General features: G+C 45.6%; 1 protein-coding gene across 9 annotated transcripts in view; it reads right to left on the reverse strand.

The window, feature by feature from the left end:
* RIPOR3 (RIPOR family member 3) overlaps positions 1-25,541 on the reverse strand; it is a 75,740-nt gene that overhangs the window by 16,420 nt on the left and 33,779 nt on the right. For 4 of the 9 annotated variants that reach the window (XM_065565970.1, XM_005286235.4, XM_065565972.1 and 1 more), the window contains exons 3-13: positions 24,025-24,171; positions 21,002-21,080; positions 20,177-20,200; positions 19,961-20,014; positions 18,029-18,178; positions 16,653-16,716; positions 16,182-16,225; positions 15,329-15,454; positions 12,437-12,582; positions 3,023-3,152; positions 1,345-1,929 (exon numbers count right to left, since the gene is read on the reverse strand). In XM_065565970.1, coding sequence (XP_065422042.1) covers positions 1,345-1,929; positions 3,023-3,152; positions 12,437-12,582; positions 15,329-15,454; positions 16,182-16,225; positions 16,653-16,716; positions 18,029-18,178; positions 19,961-20,014; positions 20,177-20,200; positions 21,002-21,080; positions 24,025-24,171 — 1,549 coding nt within the window. Of the gene's footprint in view, positions 1-1,344; positions 1,930-3,022; positions 3,153-12,436; positions 12,583-15,328; positions 15,455-16,181; positions 16,226-16,652; positions 16,717-18,028; positions 18,179-19,960; positions 20,015-20,176; positions 20,201-21,001; positions 21,081-21,198; positions 21,281-21,706; positions 21,846-24,024; positions 24,178-25,304; positions 25,445-25,541 lie in introns of those variants that run through there. The other 5 variants (XM_065565973.1, XM_065565975.1, XM_065565977.1 and 2 more) reach the window with 5 other exon arrangements.

A 25,541-nucleotide genomic window follows, 5' to 3' on the forward strand; every position in this document is an offset into this window, starting at 1 on the left:
TTCAGCTTCCCGGGTTCCTCAGTAATCTTCCTGGACTCCAGAGATAGACAGCTGGGGGAGGTGCACTGCCTTTACCATTCTCCGGCACAGCCCAAGCCGGCCTGGGGCTGCTCGGGCTGCTGGAGCTGGCACGGCTGGGACAACTCAGGCTGGACTGGAGCTTGGGGCTGCTCGGGCTGGTCCACGCAGGGCCGGCTCCAGGCACCAGCCCACCAAGTTTGTGCTTGGGGCGGCACCTGGAGGGGGGCGGCGCGGTGCTCCAGCCGCCGGGGAGAGCGGGGCCACGGCCGGGCTCGCCGCCCTCCCCCCGGCGCTCTGACCGCCGGGGAGAGCGGAGCCCCAGCCGGGCACTCTGCCCTCCTCCCAGGGCTCTGGCCGCCCTCCCCCTCCGGCACCCTCCCCCCAGCCGCCGGGGAGAGCGGAGCCCTGGCCGGGGCTCGCCACCCTCCCCCCCGCCTTCCCCTGGCTCGGGTAGGGCGACTGGCATGGCTGGGGCAGCTGCCGGAGGTGGGAGTGGGGGGGCCTGAGGGCTCTGCTGAGGGGAGACAGAAAGGGGCCTCATGAGGAAGGGGTGGGGCCAGGGGCTAGCCTTCCCTAAGGGAGTGTCCACCAGCAGTCCATGCTTAAACAGAAACTGAGTTTTAATCTGATTAACTGTCATCTTTCTGAGGGTGCAGAAGGCCTTAAACATTAGCTCTGATGGACTGACCCCATTCATCAAGGGGGTGTTTGCTCTGAAACCTACAGATGACAACATACATGCCCATATTGTCAACAATTTCACTGATGAGTATTTTAGCAGGAAAAAAACCCATGAAATGTGCTTCCTCTAATCCCAGACTGTATCATCAGATGTAGAATTTAATATAAAAATAAAACATTGTGGCTAATATCCTGATTGCCTTATTCATCTTCTTGGATTTTTTTCCCCATTAAAACCTCCATCTAAATGAAATTACTGTGGAATCCCATAGCAGTGTCCCACAATGCAGGGACCTTCCTCCAGTTTGGCTCAGAGAACACAGGGTCTTGATTATACTCTGCTTTCTAATGTCTCCTTCTCTCTGCTATTCACCTCTGCAAAGCATGTTGGGATAGAGTGCATGAGAGATGTTATAAAGACTGAAATGTTGTTGCCCTTAGCTAGCTCTCTTGACTTCCAGCCATTTCTGAGAAATGCCTGAGCTCTGATGGTCAAACCAATATTTTGGGAATGTGCCACCGAAAATGTTGAAGCCATCGATACTCCCTCATGTGGTTTTGAGCCCTTTAGAATAGTAAGAGGAAAAATGATGAACAGCAAAAACTACAACATATTGCACAAAGGTGAAAATAATACCACACCTTTAATTTGTCCCTGATGCATAAAACTTGGTACTCCAATTCCTCCAATTGGGTTTGCCCTGGATTCTGTGACTTCAGCAAATTTAACACTTCTTGAAGGAGTTTCTCAACTGCTTTGGCGCTTCCGGCTGGTTTTCTGTCATCTTCAGTGTTCCAGCTTTTCCGATCAACAGACAGGACATTTTCTTGTTCCACAGGCTGGTGACTCCAGTGCTGGCCGATGGAATCTCTGCCATCTTTGCTAATGTCCCGTGGGCTGGATGGGCTATTTGGAACTCCATCCATGGAGGGTGTCTCTTTCAGGATATCTAGAGTTGTGTGGTTTGGAGACTTGTGTTGTCTTCCTTCTGCACAGGTGTCCTGTACAAGAACCAATGGCGGCGTCCTGTGGTCTGAAGCTGGAGTCACATTTCTAGTTTCTGTTCCTTTCCGATCCTGGGAGCTGAATGAGTCAGTCTCTGCAGAGCTGTGGTTGTCATTCCTTAGATGTACATCGAAGTCACAGTCAGCCAAGTAGCTCAGTATGCAGGGGGCTCGCGCCTCATCGTTTATGCCACCTTGGTTCATTCGTTGCTGCAAAACAGACTGCAGCAAACAGGTTCAAGTGTAAGTACAAGTACTTGATACAGATGAGATTTATCTAGAGATGGAGAGCCCAGGAAAGACCCTCAGCCCCACATTGCCCCTCTGGAGAGTTTCAGGATGACAGACACAGCTATAATGGCCAAACAGAAAAAACCTCTGAGCCCCATGCAGACCAGAGCAAGAGGACCTGTTGGGGGAAGCCATGCGTGGGCCCAATATTTACATTGATCCAGTAGCCCAAGAGCCTCAGGGAAGAGCAGAAGACAAGCAGAGAATACTCCCCATTTAAAGAACTTTAAACTGAATAGTAAAAAAAACAGTCTAAGATGCCACTGCCTGTCACATTTTTCATTCCAAAGGGACCCTAACAAATCGGTTCTAACCCCCCCTTCAGCCCAATTACAATATGATATTAAATTGGCTGGAAAACGTTTTCATGATTAGTTATTAATAAATACAGCACACTCATTAAATAACTAGACAGCCCCATAACGCCGCTGTTTGCAGAAGACCTATCTACAAGCAATGTTTTGTACTCCCTCTGCTGGCTTGGCAGGAGCACACAAACCTGACTGCCAGGCTGATATGGGAACTTGTCTTGAGGTTAGGGGCGTATACGCACACATGCCTCTGCTACCTATTGCCTGTGCTATGAAGAGGCAGGAGCACACAGAACGAAGCAGCAACATTAAGTGAAAACCCCATTAGAAACACAGGAGATTGTCTGGTCCAACTAAACTGCACTTGGCACTAGACAGGGGATGGGGGGAGAGAAGGGGATGCTTTACACTCCACCTTTAAGCCACCACTATGGTTCACTGCTCCTGGGATTGGCCAGTTCCCAGTGTAGACTGCTCTAATTTATGCCTGGCTGCACATGGGGAATATTTGGCAGGGAAAAAATTTTTGCATTTCAAGATTCTAAAATGGGATTGAAAACAACAGGGGTTAAATTAAAAAAATAAAACACCCCATAATGATCACCATACCGCCCTGTGACTGTGGGCTGTCCAATTCTATTCGGCAACAATCTGATGTCCCAGCCCCAGCTCACTGTTTGGGCCCAGTGTTTTACTTCCCCCATCATACTTACGAGATAATATTTCTCTCTGAAGCTAGGAGTGTTTGGCGGAGTCCAGTTGTATAAGGAGCTTTTCCTACTACCCAGAGAAAACTTGGCAGAAGTTCCAGGCGACAAAAACAGGTTCTCTGTGTCAAATGGGCTATGGGCAGGGAATACAAAGGTGTAAGTGTTATCAAAGGCCAGGAAGCATTTAGATGTTTAGCAACAGGAACAGCTATTGGGATTTGAGCCCCATAGCATCATTCTGGTCCCTGAAGTTTATTAAATAATACTCAGCTCTGGGATAAAAGAAGAGGGAGACGGGCAGCCCCTCTGACTTATTCCCTTGACACCTGAGCCGCAAGAGGGAGATAGTGGGGCATCATCCTTTTGCATAGAGAGAAGTACTAAATAACCTCATCCTTCAGGTATGGAGATCACAGCAGAGCCTAATCAATGCAGAGCATTCTGAGCTGGCTTCTCTCCCAGAATCAGATCAGAGTCTGATGAAAGCTCCCTCTCTTTCTGTGGGGTCTTATATCCCACACAGTAGTTCCCCAGCCATGGCCCATGAACAGCAGGGTGCTTGCAGGTGGCCAGCAGAATGGTATATTGGCCGCCTGGTGCTCCAGAAATGCACGGGGGAGATTAAATGAAGAATAAAAGGAGTGTGTAACTAACTTTTTCCACAAAGGACAAAACACTATCACTTGAAAAGCCAGTAAAAAGGTATGAAATACAGTCTTGATCCTACATACACTTATACACAATTGATGTAGTTGCCACAGGGATGTTATGTCATTGTGCACAGCAGGAGATGCGGTCCATGCAATTGTGGCTGGGAAGGGAGCTTCCACACCTCTATCCCTGTAAGATGCTGTCCGTGCTGTAAAGAGCCCAACAACCCTTATTCTAAGCACTTGCCAATTGTCCTCAACGCTCCAGAGAAGGTCACTACTCTTCCCATTTCCAACAGATGCATGTGCTGGGACCTCTTTCCTCAGAGAAGCACACTAAGGTAAAGCTGGGTAAACCTTCACCCACAATGCACTCCAACATGAAGAAAGAGAGGTAAATTCATGGACTCCCCCCTCCTTGATAGTGCTAGGGCATTTTTAATTAAATTAGTTCCCCTCTCATGTGTGCTTTTGTGCACGAGGGGAACATATCATTCATATTATCTCTGATCCCACAGGCCATATTTTAAATGAAGGCCAACCACAATGCTAAGGTGTCTGCACTCAACTGGAGCCCCTGGGAGTTCTGAAACGATCCAAATGATAGTGGGCACACATTAGTTACATGGAGACTTTTGCCCTCAATTCAAAGCCAAGTTCTATTTCCCTTTTATTGCAGGGGTGGAAGGCTGAATATAAACATTTCAGGCACAGACAGCAGTGTCCCTCATTGGAACATGCTGTTGTCATCCCACCATGGAAGTATCACTCTCAGATGTTGGCCTAATGCATGTCAATTAGCTAAATTAACCAGTGTCACACAGCTGGAGTTTGTCAAACAGGCCAGTTCCATGGAGTCAGATTAGCAGCCATCTGTGCTTTCTCACTTTGCAGCAAATTAACTAAATCGGGTATCTGACAGCAAGAGCACTTTATCCGGAGAACGTCATGGACTTACTGACAGAGGCAAATTGCTTTCATCTACAGCATTTTGTTCTTAGAAGGAGGATGGCTGGGGCTAGGGAATCCTTTTGTTTAAGATTTTCAGTTTTAGTTTTTAATACAGCAACAAAGCAGTAATAATAAAGAATACAGAGTAGAGATACAATAATACCAAGCTAAGGCCATTCTCCTCCTGTGATGATTGATATAATCCTATAGTAAAGAAAAAAAGATTAAGGGTATGTTTACACTGCACATTAAGACCCGGCTGTGATTCTGGTTTGAGCCCAGCCCAGCCCCCCTTCGTCCACACACAAATCAGTCTGACTCAGGTTAGCAAGCACTCAGGTCCTAGGACTCTGCTAGGAGGTTAGGTCAGAGCCCAGATCCTGCTGTGACTTGGGTCCAAGCCCTGTCATACTGCAGTGTGGACACAGGTCAAGCTACAGACCTGAGTCAGAGGGTCTGCATAGCGCAGTAGGGACACATTAGCACGGCTGAGAGACCCAGGTCCAGTAAGTGTAAACCCAGCTTTACAATGCACTGTGGATTCTCAAGCACAGGCTTGGAAACACCAAGTCCATAAGGCTGGGTCGTACAGGCCCAGGTTTAATGTGCAGTGTAGACATATGCCCTTATGGAGTACATCTCAGGGTATCAGCCAGAAAACACAGTGAAGTACAGGGGTGAACTGATGACATGGCTCTTGTGAGTGAGTGAGACACAGACCGAGACCATGATGCTGCATGGGAGAGAATGAGAGCTGCTCAACTATGGACCAGACCCTATATTGCAAACAAGTCAGATTTTTTTCTTTAGCTCAAGTGGTAGGAGCCTGAGCTTTTAGAGCAGCAGGATCTGGGTCTTAGCCCTGCTGTTCCCATGTAGTACTGAGGCGCACAGAAACAGCCACAGCACTAAACTGTCCGAGTACCATTTGCAGGGGAAGCAGTGCTACATTTACATCTACTTGCCAAGGTCCAGAGTTGTCTTTGATCCCTGGTTCAGTCCAATTCGCTCTTTCCCAGCCATTTGCCATTAGGAACATACCAAACGGCAGGTATTGTCAAACCAAAGGTTTTTGTCAGGGTTGTATTCCTCCCACACTCCCCCAGCGTTCATTCCATTCAAACAATGAGGCAGCCTAGGGGGGTGCACTCCAACAAACTTACAGCCATTATGGGAATCATCATGGGCCAGATGGTCCCATGATACCACAGTGAGGGGTGCAGCCTTGAGGGAGAATGTAGCCTCCCTTTGTGATTCTCTTTGCTGTTTGGGTTGGCCTGGTGACCAGGTCCCGTTCCCAAGCCAGCAGAGCATCTACGTCCTCTCCACCCCGATCATAGAATATCAGGGATGGAAGGGACCTCAGGAGGTCATCTAGTCCAACCCCCTGCTCAAAGCAGGACCAATCCCCAACTACAACATCCCAGCCAGGGCTTTGTCAAGCCTGACCTTAAAAACCTCTAAGGAAGGAGATTCCACCACCTCCCTAGGTAACCCATTCCAGTGCTTCACCAGTTTCACCCAAGCTTCCCTCCCTCCTCCCCTAAGCAAAGCTCTTAAAGGAGGCTATGCCACAGCTAGAGGTATGAGCACAGCGCAGGTAGGCGTACCTGCACTAACTTTAATCTAGCTCGCATGGCTAAAAGTAGCAGTGAAGAGGAGGTGGTTCAAATCCTAGCTGGGGCTAACACTATGAGTTCAACATCAACCAAGAGTTCCGGGTGGGCTAGTACAGCCTATCATGAAGCTCTTGATGATGCAGCTTCACTGTCATGTTTAGCCATGCTAGCTTGATTAAAACTAGCATAGGTATCAAGTATCAGAGGGGGTAGCCGTGTTAGTCTGGATCTGTAAAAAGCGACAAAGAGTCCTGGGGCACCTTAAAGACTAACAGAAGTATTGGAGCATAAGCTTTTGTGGGTGAATGCCCACTTCGTTGGATGCATGTAATGGAAATTTCCAGAGGCAAGTATAAATATGCAGGCAAGAATCAGTCTAGAGATAACAAGGTTAGTTCAATCAGGGAGGATGAGGCCCTCTTCTAGCAGTTGAGGTGTGAACACCAAGAGAGGAGAAATTGCTTTTGTAGTTGGCTAGCCATTCACAGTCTTTGTTTAATCCTGATCTGATGGTGTCAAATTTGCAAATGAACTGAAGTTCAGCAGTTTCTCTTTGGAGTCTGGTCCTGAAGTTGTTTTGCTGCAGGATGGCTACCTTTAAATCTGCTATTGTGTGTCCAGGAAGGTTGAAGTGTTCTCCTACAGGTTTTTGTATATTGATATACAAATATCGATATACAAAAACCTGTAGGAGAACACTTCAGCCTTCCTGGACACACAATAGCAGATTTAAAGGTAGCCATCCTGCAGCAAAACAACTTCAGGACTAGACTCCAATTGCAAATTTGACACCATCAGCTCAGGATTAAACAAAGACTGTGAATGGCTAGCCAACTACAAAAGCAGTTTCTCCTCCCTCAGTGTTCACACCTCAACTGCTAGAAGAGGGCCTCATCCTCCCTGATTGAACTAACCTTGTTATCTCTAGACTGATTCTTGCCTGCATATTTATACCTGCCTCTGGAAATTTCCATTACATGCATCCAACGAAGTGGGCACTCACCCACAAAAGCTTATGCTCCAATACTTCTGTTAGTCTTAAAGGTGCCACAGGACTTTTTGTAGCATAGGTATGACTACTTCTGACTGCAGTGTAGAAATACCCCAACCAACTGAAGTCTGTAAAAGAGGCAGTAGGAGGTTTATCAAAGCTATCTAGGCTAAGAGAGCATGCACAGCTTAAAACCAGAAAAAGCAAGTTGCAGTTAGAGCTCTCACTCCACAGCTACTGGGGTGGGAGCTGGCCCAGGAGGGAAGTTTGGGTGTCACAACTGGACTTGATTAGTCAGTCATTTTAGGGGGGGAAAGCTGCTATTGCTCTGAAAAGAGCTGTTATTTTGAGTGGTTTTGTTTTTTAAAATGGAAACACCCTTATTTTATCACTGTGCAAATATTCCTCTGTAGGAACAGCTTCAGCAGATAAGCTGTCAGAGAATAGGAGCTGGCCAGTTCCATGTGCAAGTGCTCTGGAGAAGCTGCTTGGTGGGATACCAAGGTATTGTGCAAACCTTACACATTAGAGAAATATGGCAGAAATGCTCTGGTAAGCATCAAGAGTCCTCAGGGAGGGTTAGCTCACAGGGGATGTATGTCACCATTAACGTTGTTCCCAGCTGGGCAGTTGCCAAGTTGAAAATCTCTTGTTTCTTGGAGGCAAAAAAGTGTTACAGCTGGACCAATGCTGCCAAGTATTACCAGCTCTGGTGCACGTACGGTGGTACAGTCCGGTATGCCATACCTGTATGCCGAAAGACACAGGAGGAGCCTGGCCCCAGTCCCTCCCTTCCACACAGCTACATCTCTTGAGTCGTCCTGCCTGCGGTCTGTACAGCAGCCATGCCTGAGGACAGAGCTGGGGGTAGTACAGCAGCCGCGTGGGAGGAGCTGCCGGCGTGGGGCTGCCCGGCAGCCACATTTTCTTCTGCTCCTTTTGCTGCTGTGGTTCCAGAGAGCCTAGATCTCTCGGGAACTGCAGCAGCGAGAGGAGCAGAATGGGGGACAGCGAGGTGGCCCCACACCGACAGCTCCTCCGGCACGGCTGTACCACCCCCAGCCCTTCCACACAGCTACATCTCCTGAGTCCTCCTGCCTGGAGTCTGAACAGCAGAAGTCTCCAGCACAGGAGGGGGGGGGGGGGGCAGGATAGAGCTTCCCCGCTCCCCCCAGCTAATGTGGGATGGATGTGGATCAAGGGGAGGGGACAGGGAAAAGTCATGTAGGGAGGTCATGTGCCTCGCCTTCGTATCCCTCCCATGAGTGCAGCGTAGGGTGACCAGATGTCCCGATTTTATAGGGACAGTTCCGATTTTTGGGTCTTTTTCTTATATAAGCTCCTATTACCCCCTCACCCCCGTCCTGATTTTTCACACTTGCTGTCTGGTCACCATAGTGCAGCGTGCCAGCAAGAAATGATTTCTGCTTGCACCACTGATTACCAGGGAATCATTTGAGTTTTTGAAATCAAGTCACTTCACTTGTGTTCATGTCTCCTATATGTTGGTTTATTTGATGCTCAAAGGCTCCATACAGTCTGAAGTAAGTAGAGATAGACCTGGCCCAAGACTTTCAGTCTATGCTACCAACTTCTGCCAGCATAGCTACATCAATCAGGGGCATGATCCCTGATCAATGTAGCTAGGCTAGCAAAAGCCCCTAGCATAAACATGGTTATAGCAGCAAAACTGTTCTTTTGCCAGGAATACAGAATACTGGTATAGCTCTGTTAGCCAAGCATTCTCACTGTAGACCTGGCCTTCCTCAGAATTGAGTGGGTTTGGGTGTAGAATAGTATTAGTATGTCATTCGCACATTGCAGTTGCTGCTAAGTGCCAAGAGAAACAACAGTGTGCCAGGGAGATCACTAGGCAAATGGCACCTCTGACTGGAGTTTTTAAATAGTCCACAAGGTTGAGGGACTAACAAAATCTCTGCCCAAGAAGGTGCGTTACCACCCTCCCTTCCCCCAGAGGCGCAGGAATTTATGCGCACACAATTATAGAAACGGCACTAGCAGGATTAAAAGCAAAGCAACAGTGTTCATCCTTGGCAGTCATTTGCCCTTGTGGGTGAGAGGGAAAATTAGATAGGAAGAGAGGTCTTCCAGGTTCAGCTCTGTGGAGGTACACGCAGTACAGTGCTCCCCAGATTTCAACAGAGATACTATGGCAAGAGATGGTTTAAAGATTCATTCAATATAGCGGAAGCACCTCCAACACTGCACTCAGGGCTTCAGATCACTTTTTCCAACGCAATCTTCATGCTCATTTTAAGGCAGAAGTAGAGCATGTAGGGATGGGTTTGTTCTTGCAAAGAAATTTGTGAGTGGTGGTTGTGTTGTTTTCTTCAAAAAGTTTCCGTTTTTGTTGAAAGCCTGAAAATACCATGCTGCTGCCCCTCCACTCCCAAATTAGTTTGTGGTTGCTAAAAACTAAATAGGTTTAGCATTTGAGCAAAAACCTGAAAAAATCATCACACACGACTTTTTTTTGGGTCAAAATGGAAAGACATTTTTAGCATTAAAAAGTCACATCACATTAAAAATTTTGGCCAATTCTAACCCGATGGCCTTTGCTTACAACTGCAAATGGCATGCATGTAAATCCACACGCTATACCAGTATTCTGTATTCCTGGCAAAAGAACAGTTTTGCTGCTATAACCATGCTAGGGACTTTTGCTAGTGATGCGGCAATAAGGGTGCTGGGGGTGCCCCTCTAGCTTGAAGTAATAAACACCAAATACATGGAAACCAGGGTTTCCATCATCAGCACCCCCACTATAAAAATTGTTCTAGCATCCCAGGGTAAGACAGATCATGCAGAGATCACCAATCAGAACCACAGTGGTCAATGCTTGTGGAACGATGCTTTGCTGTCAAGCCATGTACTAGCTCAAGCTTCCAAAGAAGAAATGTTTTTAGGGCCCTCGCAAACCTCAGAGCAGCTGCAACAAAAAAACCAAAACAAAACACAATCAAAAATAATATACACTGGTGCCCAACACTAGCTCTGGGGAGAAGGAAAAAAAAAAGGGTATGATAAACAACAGGTGCAAGCATTGAGCTCTGCTACATAAGTGTGTTTTCATTTACTTCAAGTGTTTGAAAACAAAACTTCAGATGCTTTTGACCACACTGATATTTTGTTGCACTACAAAACTGAGCTAAACAGGTGTGGAAGAAAATGGCAGGATGTGTGACAAACCATTTACTCACAAAAAGGCATTGGAAAACAGTGTAGGATACTCCATGAATGTCATATGTTCCAGACAGCAACCTGAAAGTTCAGCTACTTAGCTACATTGGGGTTGGAAGACTCATGGGAAGGCTCTTTACAGTATTTCACCTGTTGATAGCCAAAGACAGCACCAAAGCAGAAGCCAAGCTAGTTTTCCAAATACTCTTAGAAATAGAGGATTAGTCAGGTTGTTCCCCATTCCTGAAGAGGGGCCTAAATCCCCAAGTCCTTCAGATCTGAACTTTGCATGTTAGTTCTAGTTGTTACCAAATATATTCCAAGACCCTTTTCCAGCCCTGATGATGGAGCTGAAAACAGCCAGCAGTAAAGGTGCTGCTCTCATTGATTGGCTGGGTACTTCACAAACATAGCTGGGTTTGAGGTAGTGGAGAGTAAGTTAGCATTCTGCTGTACCAGAGGGGCACCCGGCACTTTGCAAGTATAAAATAAGAGAGTTTGCAATATACTGCAACCCTGGAAATATGAAATGCATTATGACACTGACTCTCTCACACACACAGCTGCCTTCCCGAATGAGTAGTTTGGATTCATTACAGACACCAAACTGTCGATCCACAGGAGGACAGTGGTTGCCTCTGCTTCTCAAGAAAATTGAAGCTCTGCCACATTCTGTTAAATGCTGACTCGGTCTGTTTCTTAGCTTGCTTTGCAAGCCATTTCCTTCTCATATTGGCAGGGGGCGCCAGTTTTAGATGGTTTTCCATTTCAAGTTTAGATGAGTTACGGTGTGCACCTGCACTAGTGAAAAATCCATAGCAGATTAGTGACAAAGTCTTTTTCCAACCCCCTCAGCCCTATCCGGAGGGCAGCTCACAGCTATTTAAAAAGGGAGTAATCATTTAATTCGGACCATGGCCACAAAAACAGTCTGTGCCCTCTCTTCAGCAGAAGGGCTTCAACAACTGAAATATGCCAGCAATTGACATCAGGAGAGAACAGCTGTTAAAGAGCCATCCTACAGTCAGAGAGGCAGGACCAGCATGTGGCCACATCTTATATAGACCAGCCCCAACCACATATGAGAATACCAATGCAGCACCTGTCTTCCGGGCATTTACACCTGCATTAGAGAGCCCAGGATAAAGCCTTCACATGGATGGTAAATTATGGAGGGGCTCAAGATGCAAATTAAGATTTCTGGAGTGAGGATTTTGAGGTGTACCTGGCAGAAAAGATTCAGGAAATCTCTCAATGCAGCACCCATAAAATGAAATTTTTCCTTTAATAGTAGTGGTAATTTACTAGAAAACTTTACAAATCTAAAAATGTAAAACAATGCATCAAATCACAGGTAGCACCTAACTCTTTGGGGGCTGGGTGTGTGCGATGCACCATAGAAGCAATCACACTGGGATCATAATAATGTTTCATAACTGTGCACAAGCAACTGTGATCACCATGTCAAAAAGTCAAGTGTGACAGCAGCCAAACCTTTGAGGAAACCTCATTTTTAAAGGAGGGCTTGGCCCCTGTAACTGTAGTGATTTCTCTAAACCTCAACCATATTCGTATGGTGGTGTCTAAGAGCTGCTGTTTTCAGCTTCATTTCATCTTCTTTAAGTCCATTCTTTGCATTTCAGAGATGTGCCTACACCACAAACTGAACACTGATTCTGGACAAAGCAGAAACCTAAATAAAAGCCAGACACAGCTGGCTCCGTTGTTGGCAGCCTCAACACAGAGCAAAGAACTGAAGGGCCATGGAGAGAGGGGCTATCCTCTCCTCCCTGGGATTGGTCCCTCCAGATCAGGGTTCAGGCACATTGGCGGGGGGTGCTGTGGGAAGGCTTGTGCTGCTGCTACCTAGGCTGCACCTGTGGTGTGAACAGAAAGAGGACTGTAGTGTTGAGTGCTGTTAAAGTGGCACCCATCACAAGCACTAAGGCCCTGTTAACAGTCCTCTCCCCCCACTCCCATGTTCAGCATTTGGAGTTGTACTCACTTCCAGACGACCTCCAGCTGTAGCTTGATGGTGCCTAGCTCAGTTATATCCACAATGATCGCCTGAGGCCTGGTTGTAAAGAAGTCGATGCTGTCACACGTTACCATACCAACTAGAATCGTGGTCAGTCCCCGCAGCTCTGTGACCTACAGAGGCACAAACCCATTTTCATTTTGCCAGATACCGGACACACATGAAGGATAGCTGAGGAGTTTAGAGAGGCTGGACTCACGGGATATGGCTGAGTCCAGTTCATCATGCCCATGAGACACAGATTCTCTACCACCCATATTGAGGAACTGGCCAGTTTGTGTACACAATGAACATGGCAGCCTAGGATCAGCTCTGAGGCCATAGGCCAAGTTTTTCAAGCCTGGGTGCTTACGTTTAGGCCCCTAAATAGTAACGGGCTGATTTTCCATAGATGCTGAGCCATACGCTGCTCCCTTCACACCAATGGGGGCTAGGAGTGTTTAGCACTTCTGAGAGTGAAAGTCATCCCACTTATTTAGGAGCCTAAACTTAGGCACCCTGCAAATTCTAGTTTTAGTGTATATTCAAGTAACTATCAGACAAACAACCTGGAACCCTGGAGCCCATTTTGCTGCAAGATATATATTTTACAGCAAGCCTCACCCATCCCTGGATTTGACCCAAAAATCATCTAGGGTAGAGACCCTAGAGATTATCTAATCCAGGGGTGGCTAACCTGTGGCCCCAGAGCCACATGCGGCTCTTCAAAAGTTAATACGTGGCTCCTTGTATAGGCACCGACTCCGGGGCTGGAGCTAAAGGCGCCAACTTTCCAATGTGCCAGGGGGGGCCCACTGCTCAACCCCTGGCTCTGCCACACGCCCTACCCCCACTCCACCCCTTCCTGCCCCCGCCCCTCAGCCTGCCGTGCCCTGAGTCCTCCCACCTTCCCCCCAGACCCTGATCGGGAGGTGCGGGGAGGGAAGGGAAGGGGAGGTGCTGATCAGCAGGACTGCCAGTGGGTGGGAGGCACTGGGAGCGGGGAAGCTGATAGGGGACTGCTGACATATTACTGTGGCTCTTTGGCAGTGTACATTGGTAAATTCTGGCTCCTTCTCAGGCTCAGGTTGGCCACCGCTGATATTCTAGTCCAGCTCCCTACCCATGTAAGGTTGTTCCAGTCCCCAACAACCTCCAGAATGTGGACACAGCCCTGGTCTACCACTCCCTTTTGGGCCAAGCTGAGCTCAGCTGCCACTCAGAATCAAAGCCGACAGGTCTTCAGCATCCCTCCTCTCATGGTTTACAAGCAGCACACCCTTCATTGGTCAGTAGCTCATCCCAGTTGTAGCCCATTACACACGCTTTGCAGTCTGTCCCACAGCTTCTTCAGGCACAGCTGAGTCCAGCAATGGCAGAGAAACAGCTTCCCAGTTCTCAAGTCTGTCTGCAGTTCTGGGAAGTGGGGCTGGAAAACCCACAACCAAGATGCAGCAGGACAAAGGCATATTACTACTTTTGTACATCAAGGGGTCTGTCATATTTAGGATCAGGGACAGATTTAGCAGGTAAAGTTTTCAGAAGCACATACATCTCATTTGAGAGTTAATGGTAATTAGGAGCTTAAGTCACTTTTGGAGGTGGGAATCTGGCACTTGAAAATTTCACCCAATTCACACTTGTGTGGAGAGGGAAAGCAAAGAAACTAGAGTCAGTCAGGTTTAATAAACTGGCATGAAACCCATGTCATACAACCTCTCTTTTGAACTTTGAGGTGAGTCATTTTCACTGGCATACAGAGCCATTCATGTTTTTGCAAATATTATGAGAAAACGTGCATCTGAATTAGCTTCTCTCCGGATTCTTATTGTGCAGCGGGGAAAAAACATTTTAAGAACATTTCTAAAAGCTCTACTGGCTAGAAGTCAGGAATTCTTTCCTATGTAACTCACATGCTGCCAGAAGGGATGGGGTGTTGCAATAGCTATTTTGTATGGTTTCCAGGCATTGAAAGCCCTATGTTGGCACTACAAAACAATGTGTTTCACTCGTGTAGTGAAGGTCCAGCCCAACCCTGCAGTCTATTTTAGTCTCCGCTCCCATCTAAGTTGATGGGAGTCATGACTGCAGGATCTGGCCTTCAGAGGAGTCCAGATCACAACAGGCGTTTGCTCCTAACCAGCAGCTGCCAGGTCAGGATGTAATGTAAAACAGGTGGAAGCGGCAGTAGTAATAGTAATAGTAACAGTAACAGGAGGATCCAACTTTTACCTAAGTGAAAGAATAAAGTGCCTACCATGCATCTGTATGGTATAGCAGGGAGTCCTCCAATGAGCCACTCTAATGCCAAGTGGCAGAATCCTGTCCAAAGATACTGAATAATTATGCCTGACTCACACTGGCAGGTGGATCTCATTAGCTCCAATAGGATATACATGGCTTTAGAGTACTTCTGGGGCAGAGGAAATTAGGGCCTGAGACAGAAGAGGTCATGCAGGGAAACCCCAGGAAGGGGAAAGTTTGGCTTATATATACACCCAAAGTATACATACATAGAGTTACCCTGCTCTAAAAAGTGTGTAAGAAAATCCCCCAAATCTTGCATGCAATATAATTACTCCATCCAAGCCGTGGACCCCTAACCACCACCAAACCTTGGATGCAGATCTTAAAAAGGGGTCATTCTAATATATGGAAAAGCAGAAGTATTAACCCAGTTGCCATTACAAGAGTCCTGGGAAAGAAAGCAGAAGCAGAGATCAGAGGCCAGCTCAGCAAGCAGAACATTGATTAATTGCTGTTTCTATGGAGCTGTGAAAATTCATGTTGTTTTTTAAAAGCGTGCTAGGCAGAGAGCCGGGTGGGAAGGCAAGCTACTTGCTAACCAATGGCTCCAATCCAGCCACTGCAGACAGCTACCTTTATTTCAAACTTTTCATGGAGGTTGGGTATAAAAACCTTCTCTTCCTCATCCCATGTTTGGCTGTCATCCGTCTCAATCTTGCCCTTCAGCTTCCACTTCTGGCGTCCCAGTCGCACAAACACCTAGAAGCCACATAGGGAAGAGGCGGCTAGAATCAGCAAATCCCAAGATAGCACCATCCCTCCCTCCCCATACTGCAGAGCTTGGGCTTGTTCCTTTGATTGCTATGCTTTTTAAGAAGCAGGGGTGGAGTTGCCAAGTAGTTCTGTACCCCACCTGTCCGGGAAGAACTTGGGTGGAGTCAGATACCAAAGCGTACGTGTTGTTGTAATGCAGAGAGTGAGTTACTGTCGTGTAATGTCCGGCATCAGAGCAGGACAGATTTTAAAGTGATTTGGAGTTCTGTTAGTGGCAGGAAGAAAAAAGTGGGTTAGAATTGAAACTACTGGGATGAAAGCCATAGGCTTTGTACACACAGTTATGCAGTCCTGTGCCCTTCAGGGCAGTTGTTCCAATTGGGATCTACCCTATGGATAGGCAGCAGTATTGCTACTACCCTCTTTCAGGGTGGTTTTAGACTCCAGCCAGGTCCCCAAAGGAGCTCTTCTGGAAGACTTAGGTCTCCCAGGTACCTGGACACTGCTCTCTATCAAGGCACTTAGCCAAGTCCTTCAGCTTCACACTGAGGCAGGAATAACTTGGTAGCTATGCAACACCCATATAGCTTCTGGTTTCCCTGCATTCTCTCTCCTGCTCAGCCTACACATCCCCACACTCCCCACCTGCACGTTACAGGTGCAAGCCCATAATTGAAAGTTGTAAGAGAAAATGGATTGCTGTGTACTGCACCTCATACTGGTCCCCTGGGCAGAGACGTGCGTAGCCCACCAACCCTGAAAAGAGAAGGAAAACCCCTTCTAATGTTTGTAGTTTGAGAGAGTTTCAAAATATCTATTAACAAATCTCAACTTGCATTAAATACCCAGGTGACACTCTGATTAATGTCCCCATACAGCAAAATTCATGTGGAGGAGTTGTTAGCATTTGTCTTATTTAATATTGCAAACTTTGCATAGGGGTGGGGAAGAGGAAAGTCCTGCTTCAACAGTCACATATAAAAGAATGCTGCAGAGCAGGGACAAATTTGTTTCACATGAATGGGGGGGGGGGGGGGAAATGAGGTTCATTAAGAGTCAGTTTAGGTCCCAATCCAAAGCCCAGCTCCCAGACTTCAATGAGCTTTGGATCAGTCCTTTATACAGCCAAGCTGAAGAGCTTCTGGCTCAAGTGATGAACGCTGTAGAATAGTACAAGGGTTACCTTTCATTTTCAAGTGAAATTCTCCCAAGTGCACCTCCAGTGCCCCTTCAATCAGACACATATCCTGGAAGAGAAAGACAGAGCAATTACATTGACCGAAGAGTGGAGTAAATGGTACTATGAGAAAGTGGCAGCCATTTTGTCTCCATTCTTGAAGACAAACACATCACAGACCAGGTTAGAGCGGTTAGCAAAAGAACATACATTTTACACACCATTAACACTTCTGCATACTGAGGCAGATTTTTTTTTTAAATGCTACTTTCAGGATGGGACGTTATATCCCAGCTCTGTAGAGGAGCAAGGTTGTTTAAGTAATATGCTTCACACAGTCTTCCCCATTTAGGGCAGAACTACACTTTGAGCTGGAGGTGTAAATTCCAGCTTGAGGAGACATATTAGCACTAGTTCTGATGGAGCTAGTGCACTTGAAAAAGAGATAGACCCTAGCCACAGCAGCAGTACAAATAGAAAGATGGGCTAACCAGCCAAACAACAATTTTGTCCAAGACTCGAGGCACATACTTAGACAGGTAGCATAGCTGTAACAGCACAAGCAGTGGGAGGGGCTATTTTGAGCAGGCTGGTGCCATCAGAGCTAATGTGGGTACGTCTCCTCAAGCTGAAATTTACACCTCCTGCTTGAAGTGTAGACCTACCCTGACTTACTCACACAGTAAGTTATTAACTATGGCTCCCATTGGAAGTCAATGGAAAGGGTTTAGCTGATCGCCATATTTGGGGTAGGGAAGGAATTTTCCTCCAGGGCAGATTGGCAGAAGCCCTGGGTTTTTCTTGCCTTCCTCTGTAGCATGGGGCATGGGTCACTTGCTGGAGGATTCTCTGCACCTTGAAGTCTTTAAGCCATGATCTGAGGACTTCAATGGCTCAGACATAGGATAGGGGTTTGTTACAGGAGTGACTGGGTGAGATTCTGTGGCCTGCACTGTGCAGGACGTTGGACTAGACGATCATAATGGTCCCTTCCAACCTTAAAGTCTATGAATCTATGACACCCCGCCCCCCCAAATAACTTCCTATGTAAGCTAGATTCAGTCCTAATGTTACAGATCAAATTCAAGGGACTTTCTATGCACCCTTCATGAACACATTTGGTTACAAGCAAACAAACCTCATTACCCTGTGCATTTCACTGCATATTAAGGTGGAAAGTTAGACAGCAAAATACTTTTATAGAGGAAGATGTGAGTTGTAGCTGCTGTTATGCATCTTCATCTAATTTTACATGTTATGTTCTAAGCCCAGGCCACCAGAGAGCCAACAGTTCAGAACAACATGTTTTGGTACAGTATCCACTGCTTTGACTTTAGACAGAAGAGTCAGTTATTTGTCAGATGCTTGAGGAGTTCTCCTACCTCTGTGCATTCTTGGAGGTTCTTATAAAGTTCTACCAGGCTCTCTCTGGAGGCTTTGGTGGAGGGAGTCAAGGAGAAGGCATGTTTCATATTAGAGGCCCCATCTCGCAGCCTGCACTGGATGCAGTAAGTTTCATATAGTTCTTCTACCTTTAATAGGGAAAAAAGAAGAAGAAAAAAAAAAGGACTCTGTTTTACACCACTCTGGGGTCAGTTTCCAATTTTAGTGAGTTGAGGGAAGTAACATTAACACGAGGAATTTTTGTTTGACATTTCCCCTTGTAAGAGAGCAGATCCCATCGTTCTAGCACTGACTCATACCCCCTACTCTCATAAGAAGCCTTTTCAACAAAGTGGCTCCAAGATTTCAGATGGAGGGAAGAGTGGGTAAAGGATTAATCCCACCAGCTAAAGATTTTTTTGAGGTTTTGTACAGTACAAGAAAGCATGCTAATGAGAGGGTCCTACATAACCTTGAAACATGTCACTGTTAACAGTCTGTCCCAGGTTTAAGGCCAAACGCTTAAATAAAAGTTCATTTCCAGCCAGCACCAACAAAAAGTACTAACCCACCCCAGAGCCTGAAAGCCTCTAATTAGTTGTTCTGCAGATAACCTTCTGTTGATCATTTCTAAGTTATGGGTAAATAATTTCTTGGGGGGTATTGTTTTTCTGCTGTTTTGGCTACACAGGCTTCCCTACCTCACATTGTTTAGTCTACCACGGACTCCAAAATCTGAGCAGAGAGCCATGTTTCTCCCAGCGCTACTTCAAAAGAGGTAGGGCACCAGGCTTTGGAAACCACCATCACAGATACAAGACAGAACAAGTAGCCCTAGAATTCTATCCAGCTCTCCAAGGTACTTAGTGTGGTAATGGGAACCTTGTATCTGAGGGCCCTGAAATCTTTAATGCACTTCTCCTCACAACATACCTATGAGACAGGGCAGTGCTATTATCTCCATTTTACCAATGGTAAACTGAGGTACAGCAAGGCTAAGTAACTTGCTTAAGGTCACACAAGAAGTTAGTGGCAGAAGAGGGAATTAGAGGGAATTAGTCCCGGTCCTAGACTAGTGCCCTAACCACTGGGCCACCCTTCCCATCTCCAAGTCTACACTGAGGAGGCAACTCACAAAGTCAACAGGAGCATGTTGAGATGGATAAAGATGGGGCTGCTCTATTTGTTTAATCTCAAAGTGACTATATAGGGAGACCTATGGCACAGATGCTTCAGTGCTAACCCAGAGAAAGGCTTCTGCTTACTCAGGCTAACCAATCCCTTACCTACATACAAGTCATGGTAAAATGACCCTAAATGGGTATGTAGGGTACATCATGGCTCTCAAGTGTGTATTTAGTGAGGGCATGACTCTGGATATGCCTGGTTTAAAACAGGTTCATTCTACTGTTATTAAGCCATGAGGCATGGAGGGTGAAAGGAGACATGGTTCAATTCGGGGGTGGACTAAGGAAATAGGGGGCAGTCACTGAATTCTGGGTTGAAAACACACACAGCTCCATGTATGTAAGATATTTTTGAGCCCTTCAAATCAGACAGGAGATTGGTAGAATCCATTAAGTGCCACCACCTAGGCTTCCAGGAAGCAAAAACAAACAAAACAAAAAACAACCACCCTTTGCAACTCCTCCCAACAGCACCTTTCTTGTGAGTAAGCTGGTAGGACATAGAAACTGGTTCTGCAGGCTGAGGCTGGGCTATGCCCAGGATTCAGTCTGAATAGAGCCATTCAACAAAAAACACCACACAACCCACACACCTATACACACCCTCCATTTCTAATGGAAGCAGTTACATCTTTCAGAAGTCCCAATGTTATGCACAAACAAGCTATCATGAAAGTATTTTCTAATCAAAATTTTTATACAGCAGTGTAAATTTCCCATACACAGAATATAAATAGCCCTTACCTTGCTTATATGAAATTCCAGTTTTCTGATATACCTTTCAACAGAGCGAATTTGCTTTAGAAAGGAAAAGAAGGATTAAAAGCTATTTAAACAAACATTCACATAATACGGCATTAAATTATTCAGTGAGCATATAGTATCAGTACTTGCACTTCACTGTTCATTGCTTTCTGTGACCTGTCCTGTCCCTACCCCTCCAAAAGAATGAGTACTTACCTTATCCAGATCATAATAGAAAGCCTGAAAGACAAATATGACAAGTTGCCTGTGAATTCATTTGCACATATTAAAGACATTTCCACATCTGCTGCCAGAACAACTGCCCACGCTGCACCGAGTCTTTGTTTAGAGAGTTACAACGTTTGTAAGCAGCATTGTGCAATACAATGGGCAGACAGCAAGGCCAACATTTTCAAAAGTACCCTCTTAGTTTCAGTGTCTTGATTTTTGGGTGCCCAAACTGAGGGCACACAAAAGTATGATTTTTCAGAAATAGTAAGGATTTGAAAATTGGTCGAGGTGGGTGGGAGGTTTTTGAATCCTTTATCCAGCCTTGGAAGGTTACTTTGTGTTCCCAAGGACAGTCCCAATACAGAGTCTGAGGTGCTTTGTACAGCTTAGCACTACAAATAGCAAAGGTTTTGTTGGGATTTTTGTCTGTTGCAGAATCAGAGTTGCTAGGACCTATTAATCAATGTTTCACCAGTTTTGCCTAATCTTTATTTCTCCTCAGTTTCTAGACACAGACGGGCACGTATATTACTTGCCACATAATAATCAGCAGTTAGCTACCGTCCCAAAAGGGAAGGAGTGCAATCCAGGGAACACAGCAGGATACTGAGAGTTAGGACTCCTGGGTTCTTTCCCCACATCTAGCCTTGACTTACTTGGTGAATTTAGCAAATAGGTATAATACTAGCCTCTCACTTTCAGCATTAACAAATGGAAAGCCCCTTTGAGTCCCAAAGGCAAGAGCCAGTCATTTTTAAAACTCTGCTCTCTTTAAACCATCTAAGCGATTAATACGGAGAAGCATCTTACCAGTCTGGAGTTCCTTTTTGTATCTTTGTGTCGAGCAGACAGATAATCCAACTCAGCCTGATGCACTTGCAGGTATTCACTGGAGAGGAAAAAACCCAAAGTGATATTTTCTTCTAGCATGTGCAGTAGGATACTCCCAGGAACAGGTTTAAGAGGGCCAGGGGGAGGGAGAGAAGAGAGATTCTCTGCGCCCCCACCTCAAAAGTAGCCAGAGGTTGGGAAGGGCTGAGCTGGTGCAGCTGAAGGAACAGTTGGAAATGGGAAGGGGAGCCATAGCAGCTGGAAAAGAAGATGGGCTTCATGTGGGTTAGAAGCTGCTGCCCTCCTTCTTGCTACCTCTCATCCCCTCACGTGCCCTCCCAGCTCCAAGAGCTTCATGTTCTGTTTCCCCCACACCGAGAACACAGCCAGAGCCTTATCGTTCTGAGGGATTTGTTTTAGACTAAGAGGAAACAAGAAACAGCAAAAGTGCAAGTGAATGGGCACAGCATGCAACTCACTGCGACAGCCACCATCTTGGACAGGCTGCCCTGAGGCATTCAAAGGAGGAACAGGGGCCCAGGAGGCTCCTAATGCTGAATAGTGCTGTACATAGGAAACAAAATAGTACGCCTCCTTACACCCACACTGTACGTCTGTGTGCCCCTGCCCTCCCAACAGGAGCCTCCCTGCATCGACCTTCTTCCCCTCAGGACAACCCTTTACCTGCATGAGCCACAATCCCTTCAGAGGAGCCCTCATGCCTGGGCCTGCTCCCATGTCTCACTCTCTCCTGCCACCTCCCCTTTGCTTGGCCACCCACAGTGGGGAAATAAGAAGTGGGAGAGGGAGGTGTCTCCCAGCCTCTTTGTCTCCTCAGAAGGGGAAGGTGGCTTTGGGCCATGCTGCTAGCTTCCTGCTTAGCTTCCCAGCAGAGCACGGGGGTAGGGAGGGTGGCGTTCTGGAGCTCCGTGCTCCTTGTTATCCTTGGGGCTGGAGCAGAAGCTGCCATTTGGGGAGGGAGGAGCTGCAGAGCTGACTGAGACCTGAGCAGCTCATTAGCCAGCTGTAGCTCACAAGGTCAAAGGGTTGAAACACTGAACACTTCAGTCCTCTGGGCTTGATTTTCAGCGGTGCTAAGCATCTGCCGCTCCAGCCAAAGTTAATGGGAGCAGTCAGCACTCAGTCAGCACCTCTTAAACATTCCCTTTGTTTATCTGAGCAGCTAGGGACTGAATGCTACCTTTGCTGTCCCCTAGAGCAGCCATTGGCTACTTCCTGATACTACCGTTGCTTTTCCACCCCAATTAAGAAGCAGGGGCCTTACCCTGCAAAGTGCCAATAACTGCTGAGCACTTGACTTCAATGAGCCCCATGGCAGCTCCCAGAAGACAAAACTCCTCCTAAGCTGATCCTCTTCCAACTTCATTTTAATTCAGAACAGACTTGAGTAAGTCTATTTTCCCCTTTTGTATTTAAAGAGCTGTAGACAATCACCTTCTGGAAAATGCTGCTTTACAAGACACAGAACCTGAACAGCTTGATGTGTTTATATTAAGCAGCCTGCACTTTTCCAAAATTACTCTGTTGGTGTATTTTATTGTCTTACTATTATGAACACATTCCTGTTAATACACAAAAAGTGACTCCAGCATTCAATTTTCTGCTCTCCACACTTGCTGATAACAGCTCAATGCAGTGGTAGTCAGAGGTTGTTGTTTTTTTTTTTTAATTAAAGTCATTTTAGGTTTTTGCAGCATTTTAAGATGCTCAGTTGGTGGGGAGGCACCCAGAAGGGTCATTAGACTTAAGGGCTAGTTGCTGTTACTATCTAAAAACAAAAAAACATTCCAGCAAGAACAAATGGATTTAGTTTGAATCTGCTTAAAATTTGGCCTTTAAATTATTAGATGCAGCTGTTTTCTGCAGACAGCTTTAATTAGTTACTCAGTTCTGCAAGGAGCTTGCTCAGGAGTCTGACTGTGTGATGTTCTTCACAGAATTGGGACCATAACTCTAATCCATCTGACAGTTTAGTGTCCCCAAGCCCTAATAAAATATTGGAGTCAAATCAATTTTTTTTTAGGTTTAGAATTTTTATTGTTAATTTAATTCCATTAACTAGACACTGGTGTAACTTTTTAAAAGTCTAAGACATTACAGTCCTTGAGGGAAACCAAGTGTGTTTTAACTATGTGAGACACAATTAAGTAGTTGAGGTGTTTACATTTATGGTAAATAATTTCAGTACTTTTTTCATTATGTTCTTAGCTTAAAATCCCATGGTATTAAAATCCTGGAGATGCCAATGTTGTATTTGAAGGAGCTGCATGCCAGCATGGTTCCCACAGATTAGAAGCACTGAGAGGAATTATAAAGCCACACAAAGGTTAAGATGATTCCATTTACTCTTTGTCTACTCAGTGATGGCTAGGTACCTAATGAAGTTCCTAAAGCTCCATGCTAGACCCATGGATATCACGGAGTTTAACTATTACCATTAATAGAAGCAGGATAAAATCCTTGGCATGAGGGAGGATTTGGTCCCAAAAAATGTGTTTGCCACTAGGTAGTGTGTTTACTAAGGGCCCAATTCTGTATCTAATGAAGACAATAGGAGCTTTGCCATTGATTACAAGGGTTGCTGTATTGGACCATTAAGCTAGAGCAGGGGTTGGCAACCTTTCAGAAGTGATGTGCCGAGTCTTCATTTATTCACTCTAATTTAAGGTTTTGCATGCCAGTAATACATTTGAATATTTTTAGACGGTCTCTTTCTATAAGTCTATAATATATAACTAAACTATTGTATGTAAAGTAAATAAGGTTTTTAAAATGTTTAAGAAGCTTCATTTTAAATTAAATTAAAATGCAGAGCCCCCTGGACCAGTGGCCATGACTCGGGCAGTGTGAGTGCCACTGAAAATCACACGTGCCATAGGTTGCCTACCCCAGAGCTAGGAGTATAAGGAACAAAGTTTTGGCAGTAACAAAGACACTAAAGAAGTCAAATTCCAACAAATTAATACTTGAAAAGTCCTTACTTAAGTCCTTTCTTCAAAGCTTCAAAAATTTTCTTCACCTGCTGTGGTTTTGGATCCCAGATGACAGCCCCTCTCTGCAGGGAGGGATACATTTTGGAGGATTTCACAGACATTTTAGACCTCACTGAATTCCTGCTGAGAGACTTTCTGTAGGGAGGGGGGGGAAAAAAGAATCAGCATCACCTCAGAGCTGGAAGAAAGTCTCACATATATAGCTACTACAATGATAGTTACAGAGCTGCTTCTGCAAACCTTTACTCAAAGGAGCAGTCTCATTTGAAAACAGTGAGACTACTTAAGTGAGTAAGGGAAGCAGTATCAGGCCCTGTATTAGATCCATAACAGAGAGTGGTTCAGGGTTTGTCTTTAACCCATCAAAGCCAAGAAATGGCTACAGCTCACTGGGATGAGAGGCCAAAGGAAGATAGAGAAGATTAGGTTATGAGTGTTAACTTAGAATTTCCTGGCTTCAAGGGAGACCTCTAGGAATCAAGTATGTCTCTTCTGTTAAATTTATATTACACACACACACAATTCCCCATTATTTGGGGGAACCAGAAATAGATTTTTATGTACTGCTGATTCACAGACTGCAGTTCAAACACTCAGTAATTAATCCTTGTGATCTGCTCACAAGATAGTTTATGCCCTGATCCTGTAAACACATTCATAAAGGGTAGGTTTGTAGAACTGGGACCCAATTTTTATTATCCCTGTCTGTAAAATGGAGAAACTGAGGCAAAATGTTTGTGGGTTACGCAAGGTCAGGAAAGAAGTTGGGGTCAGAGTCAGGATTAGATCTTGGGCACTGCTGTTCTCCAAGTTTCACTAATCCCCTGACAAATGGTCCACTCTCATCAACTAAAGGGATCATATACAAGATTAAAAGTACGTTAACAGACCAGTTCTGTGCTATTAGGCAGTCTAGCAAAGATATGTTATAAAAGGACTTCAGAAATAGCTACTGCTTGGCAGCTCTCAACACCTGTTTCAATATTCACTCATTTACATTTTTTGTCTGAAAGTTTCAAAACATGCCAGGAGTCTACCAGGCCCAGATTATAAACTAGGGTTTTGTTGTTGTTGTTGTTGTTTTTAAATCAAGGGGTTTTTTTTCCTAACCCAAACTGGCTTTCTATGACAGACCCATTACATCTTTTTAAAGCAATTAAAAATCAAAATCAAATCCCACTTAGCTCAGAAATCCTGTAAAAAGTCATTACATAATGGGCCTGCTGTGCAAATATGAAGAATAACACCTGTAGTCTTTAGTCATATACCTGTGATGGGTAAGCCGAGCCCAGAATAGGCTTTGAAATCACTTCTGACACTTGTCTCCTGTTGCTAGTTTCCTGGCTGGTTTACCTCCCTCTTTATAACTTCATAAACCCTGATTATTTGTAGCTGGTTTGATTAATTCCCCCTTCTATTTGCTTTTAACTCCTTCCTTTAAACCAAGCCTTTATTTGACAAAGTTAATCTAGGGAAATTCCCCACTCCTGACATCTATTCAGATT

Source organism: Chrysemys picta, chromosome 13 (assembly GCF_011386835.1).
Source record: "Chrysemys picta bellii isolate R12L10 chromosome 13, ASM1138683v2, whole genome shotgun sequence".
In the NCBI taxonomy this organism is placed as follows: domain Eukaryota; kingdom Metazoa; phylum Chordata; order Testudines; family Emydidae; genus Chrysemys; species Chrysemys picta.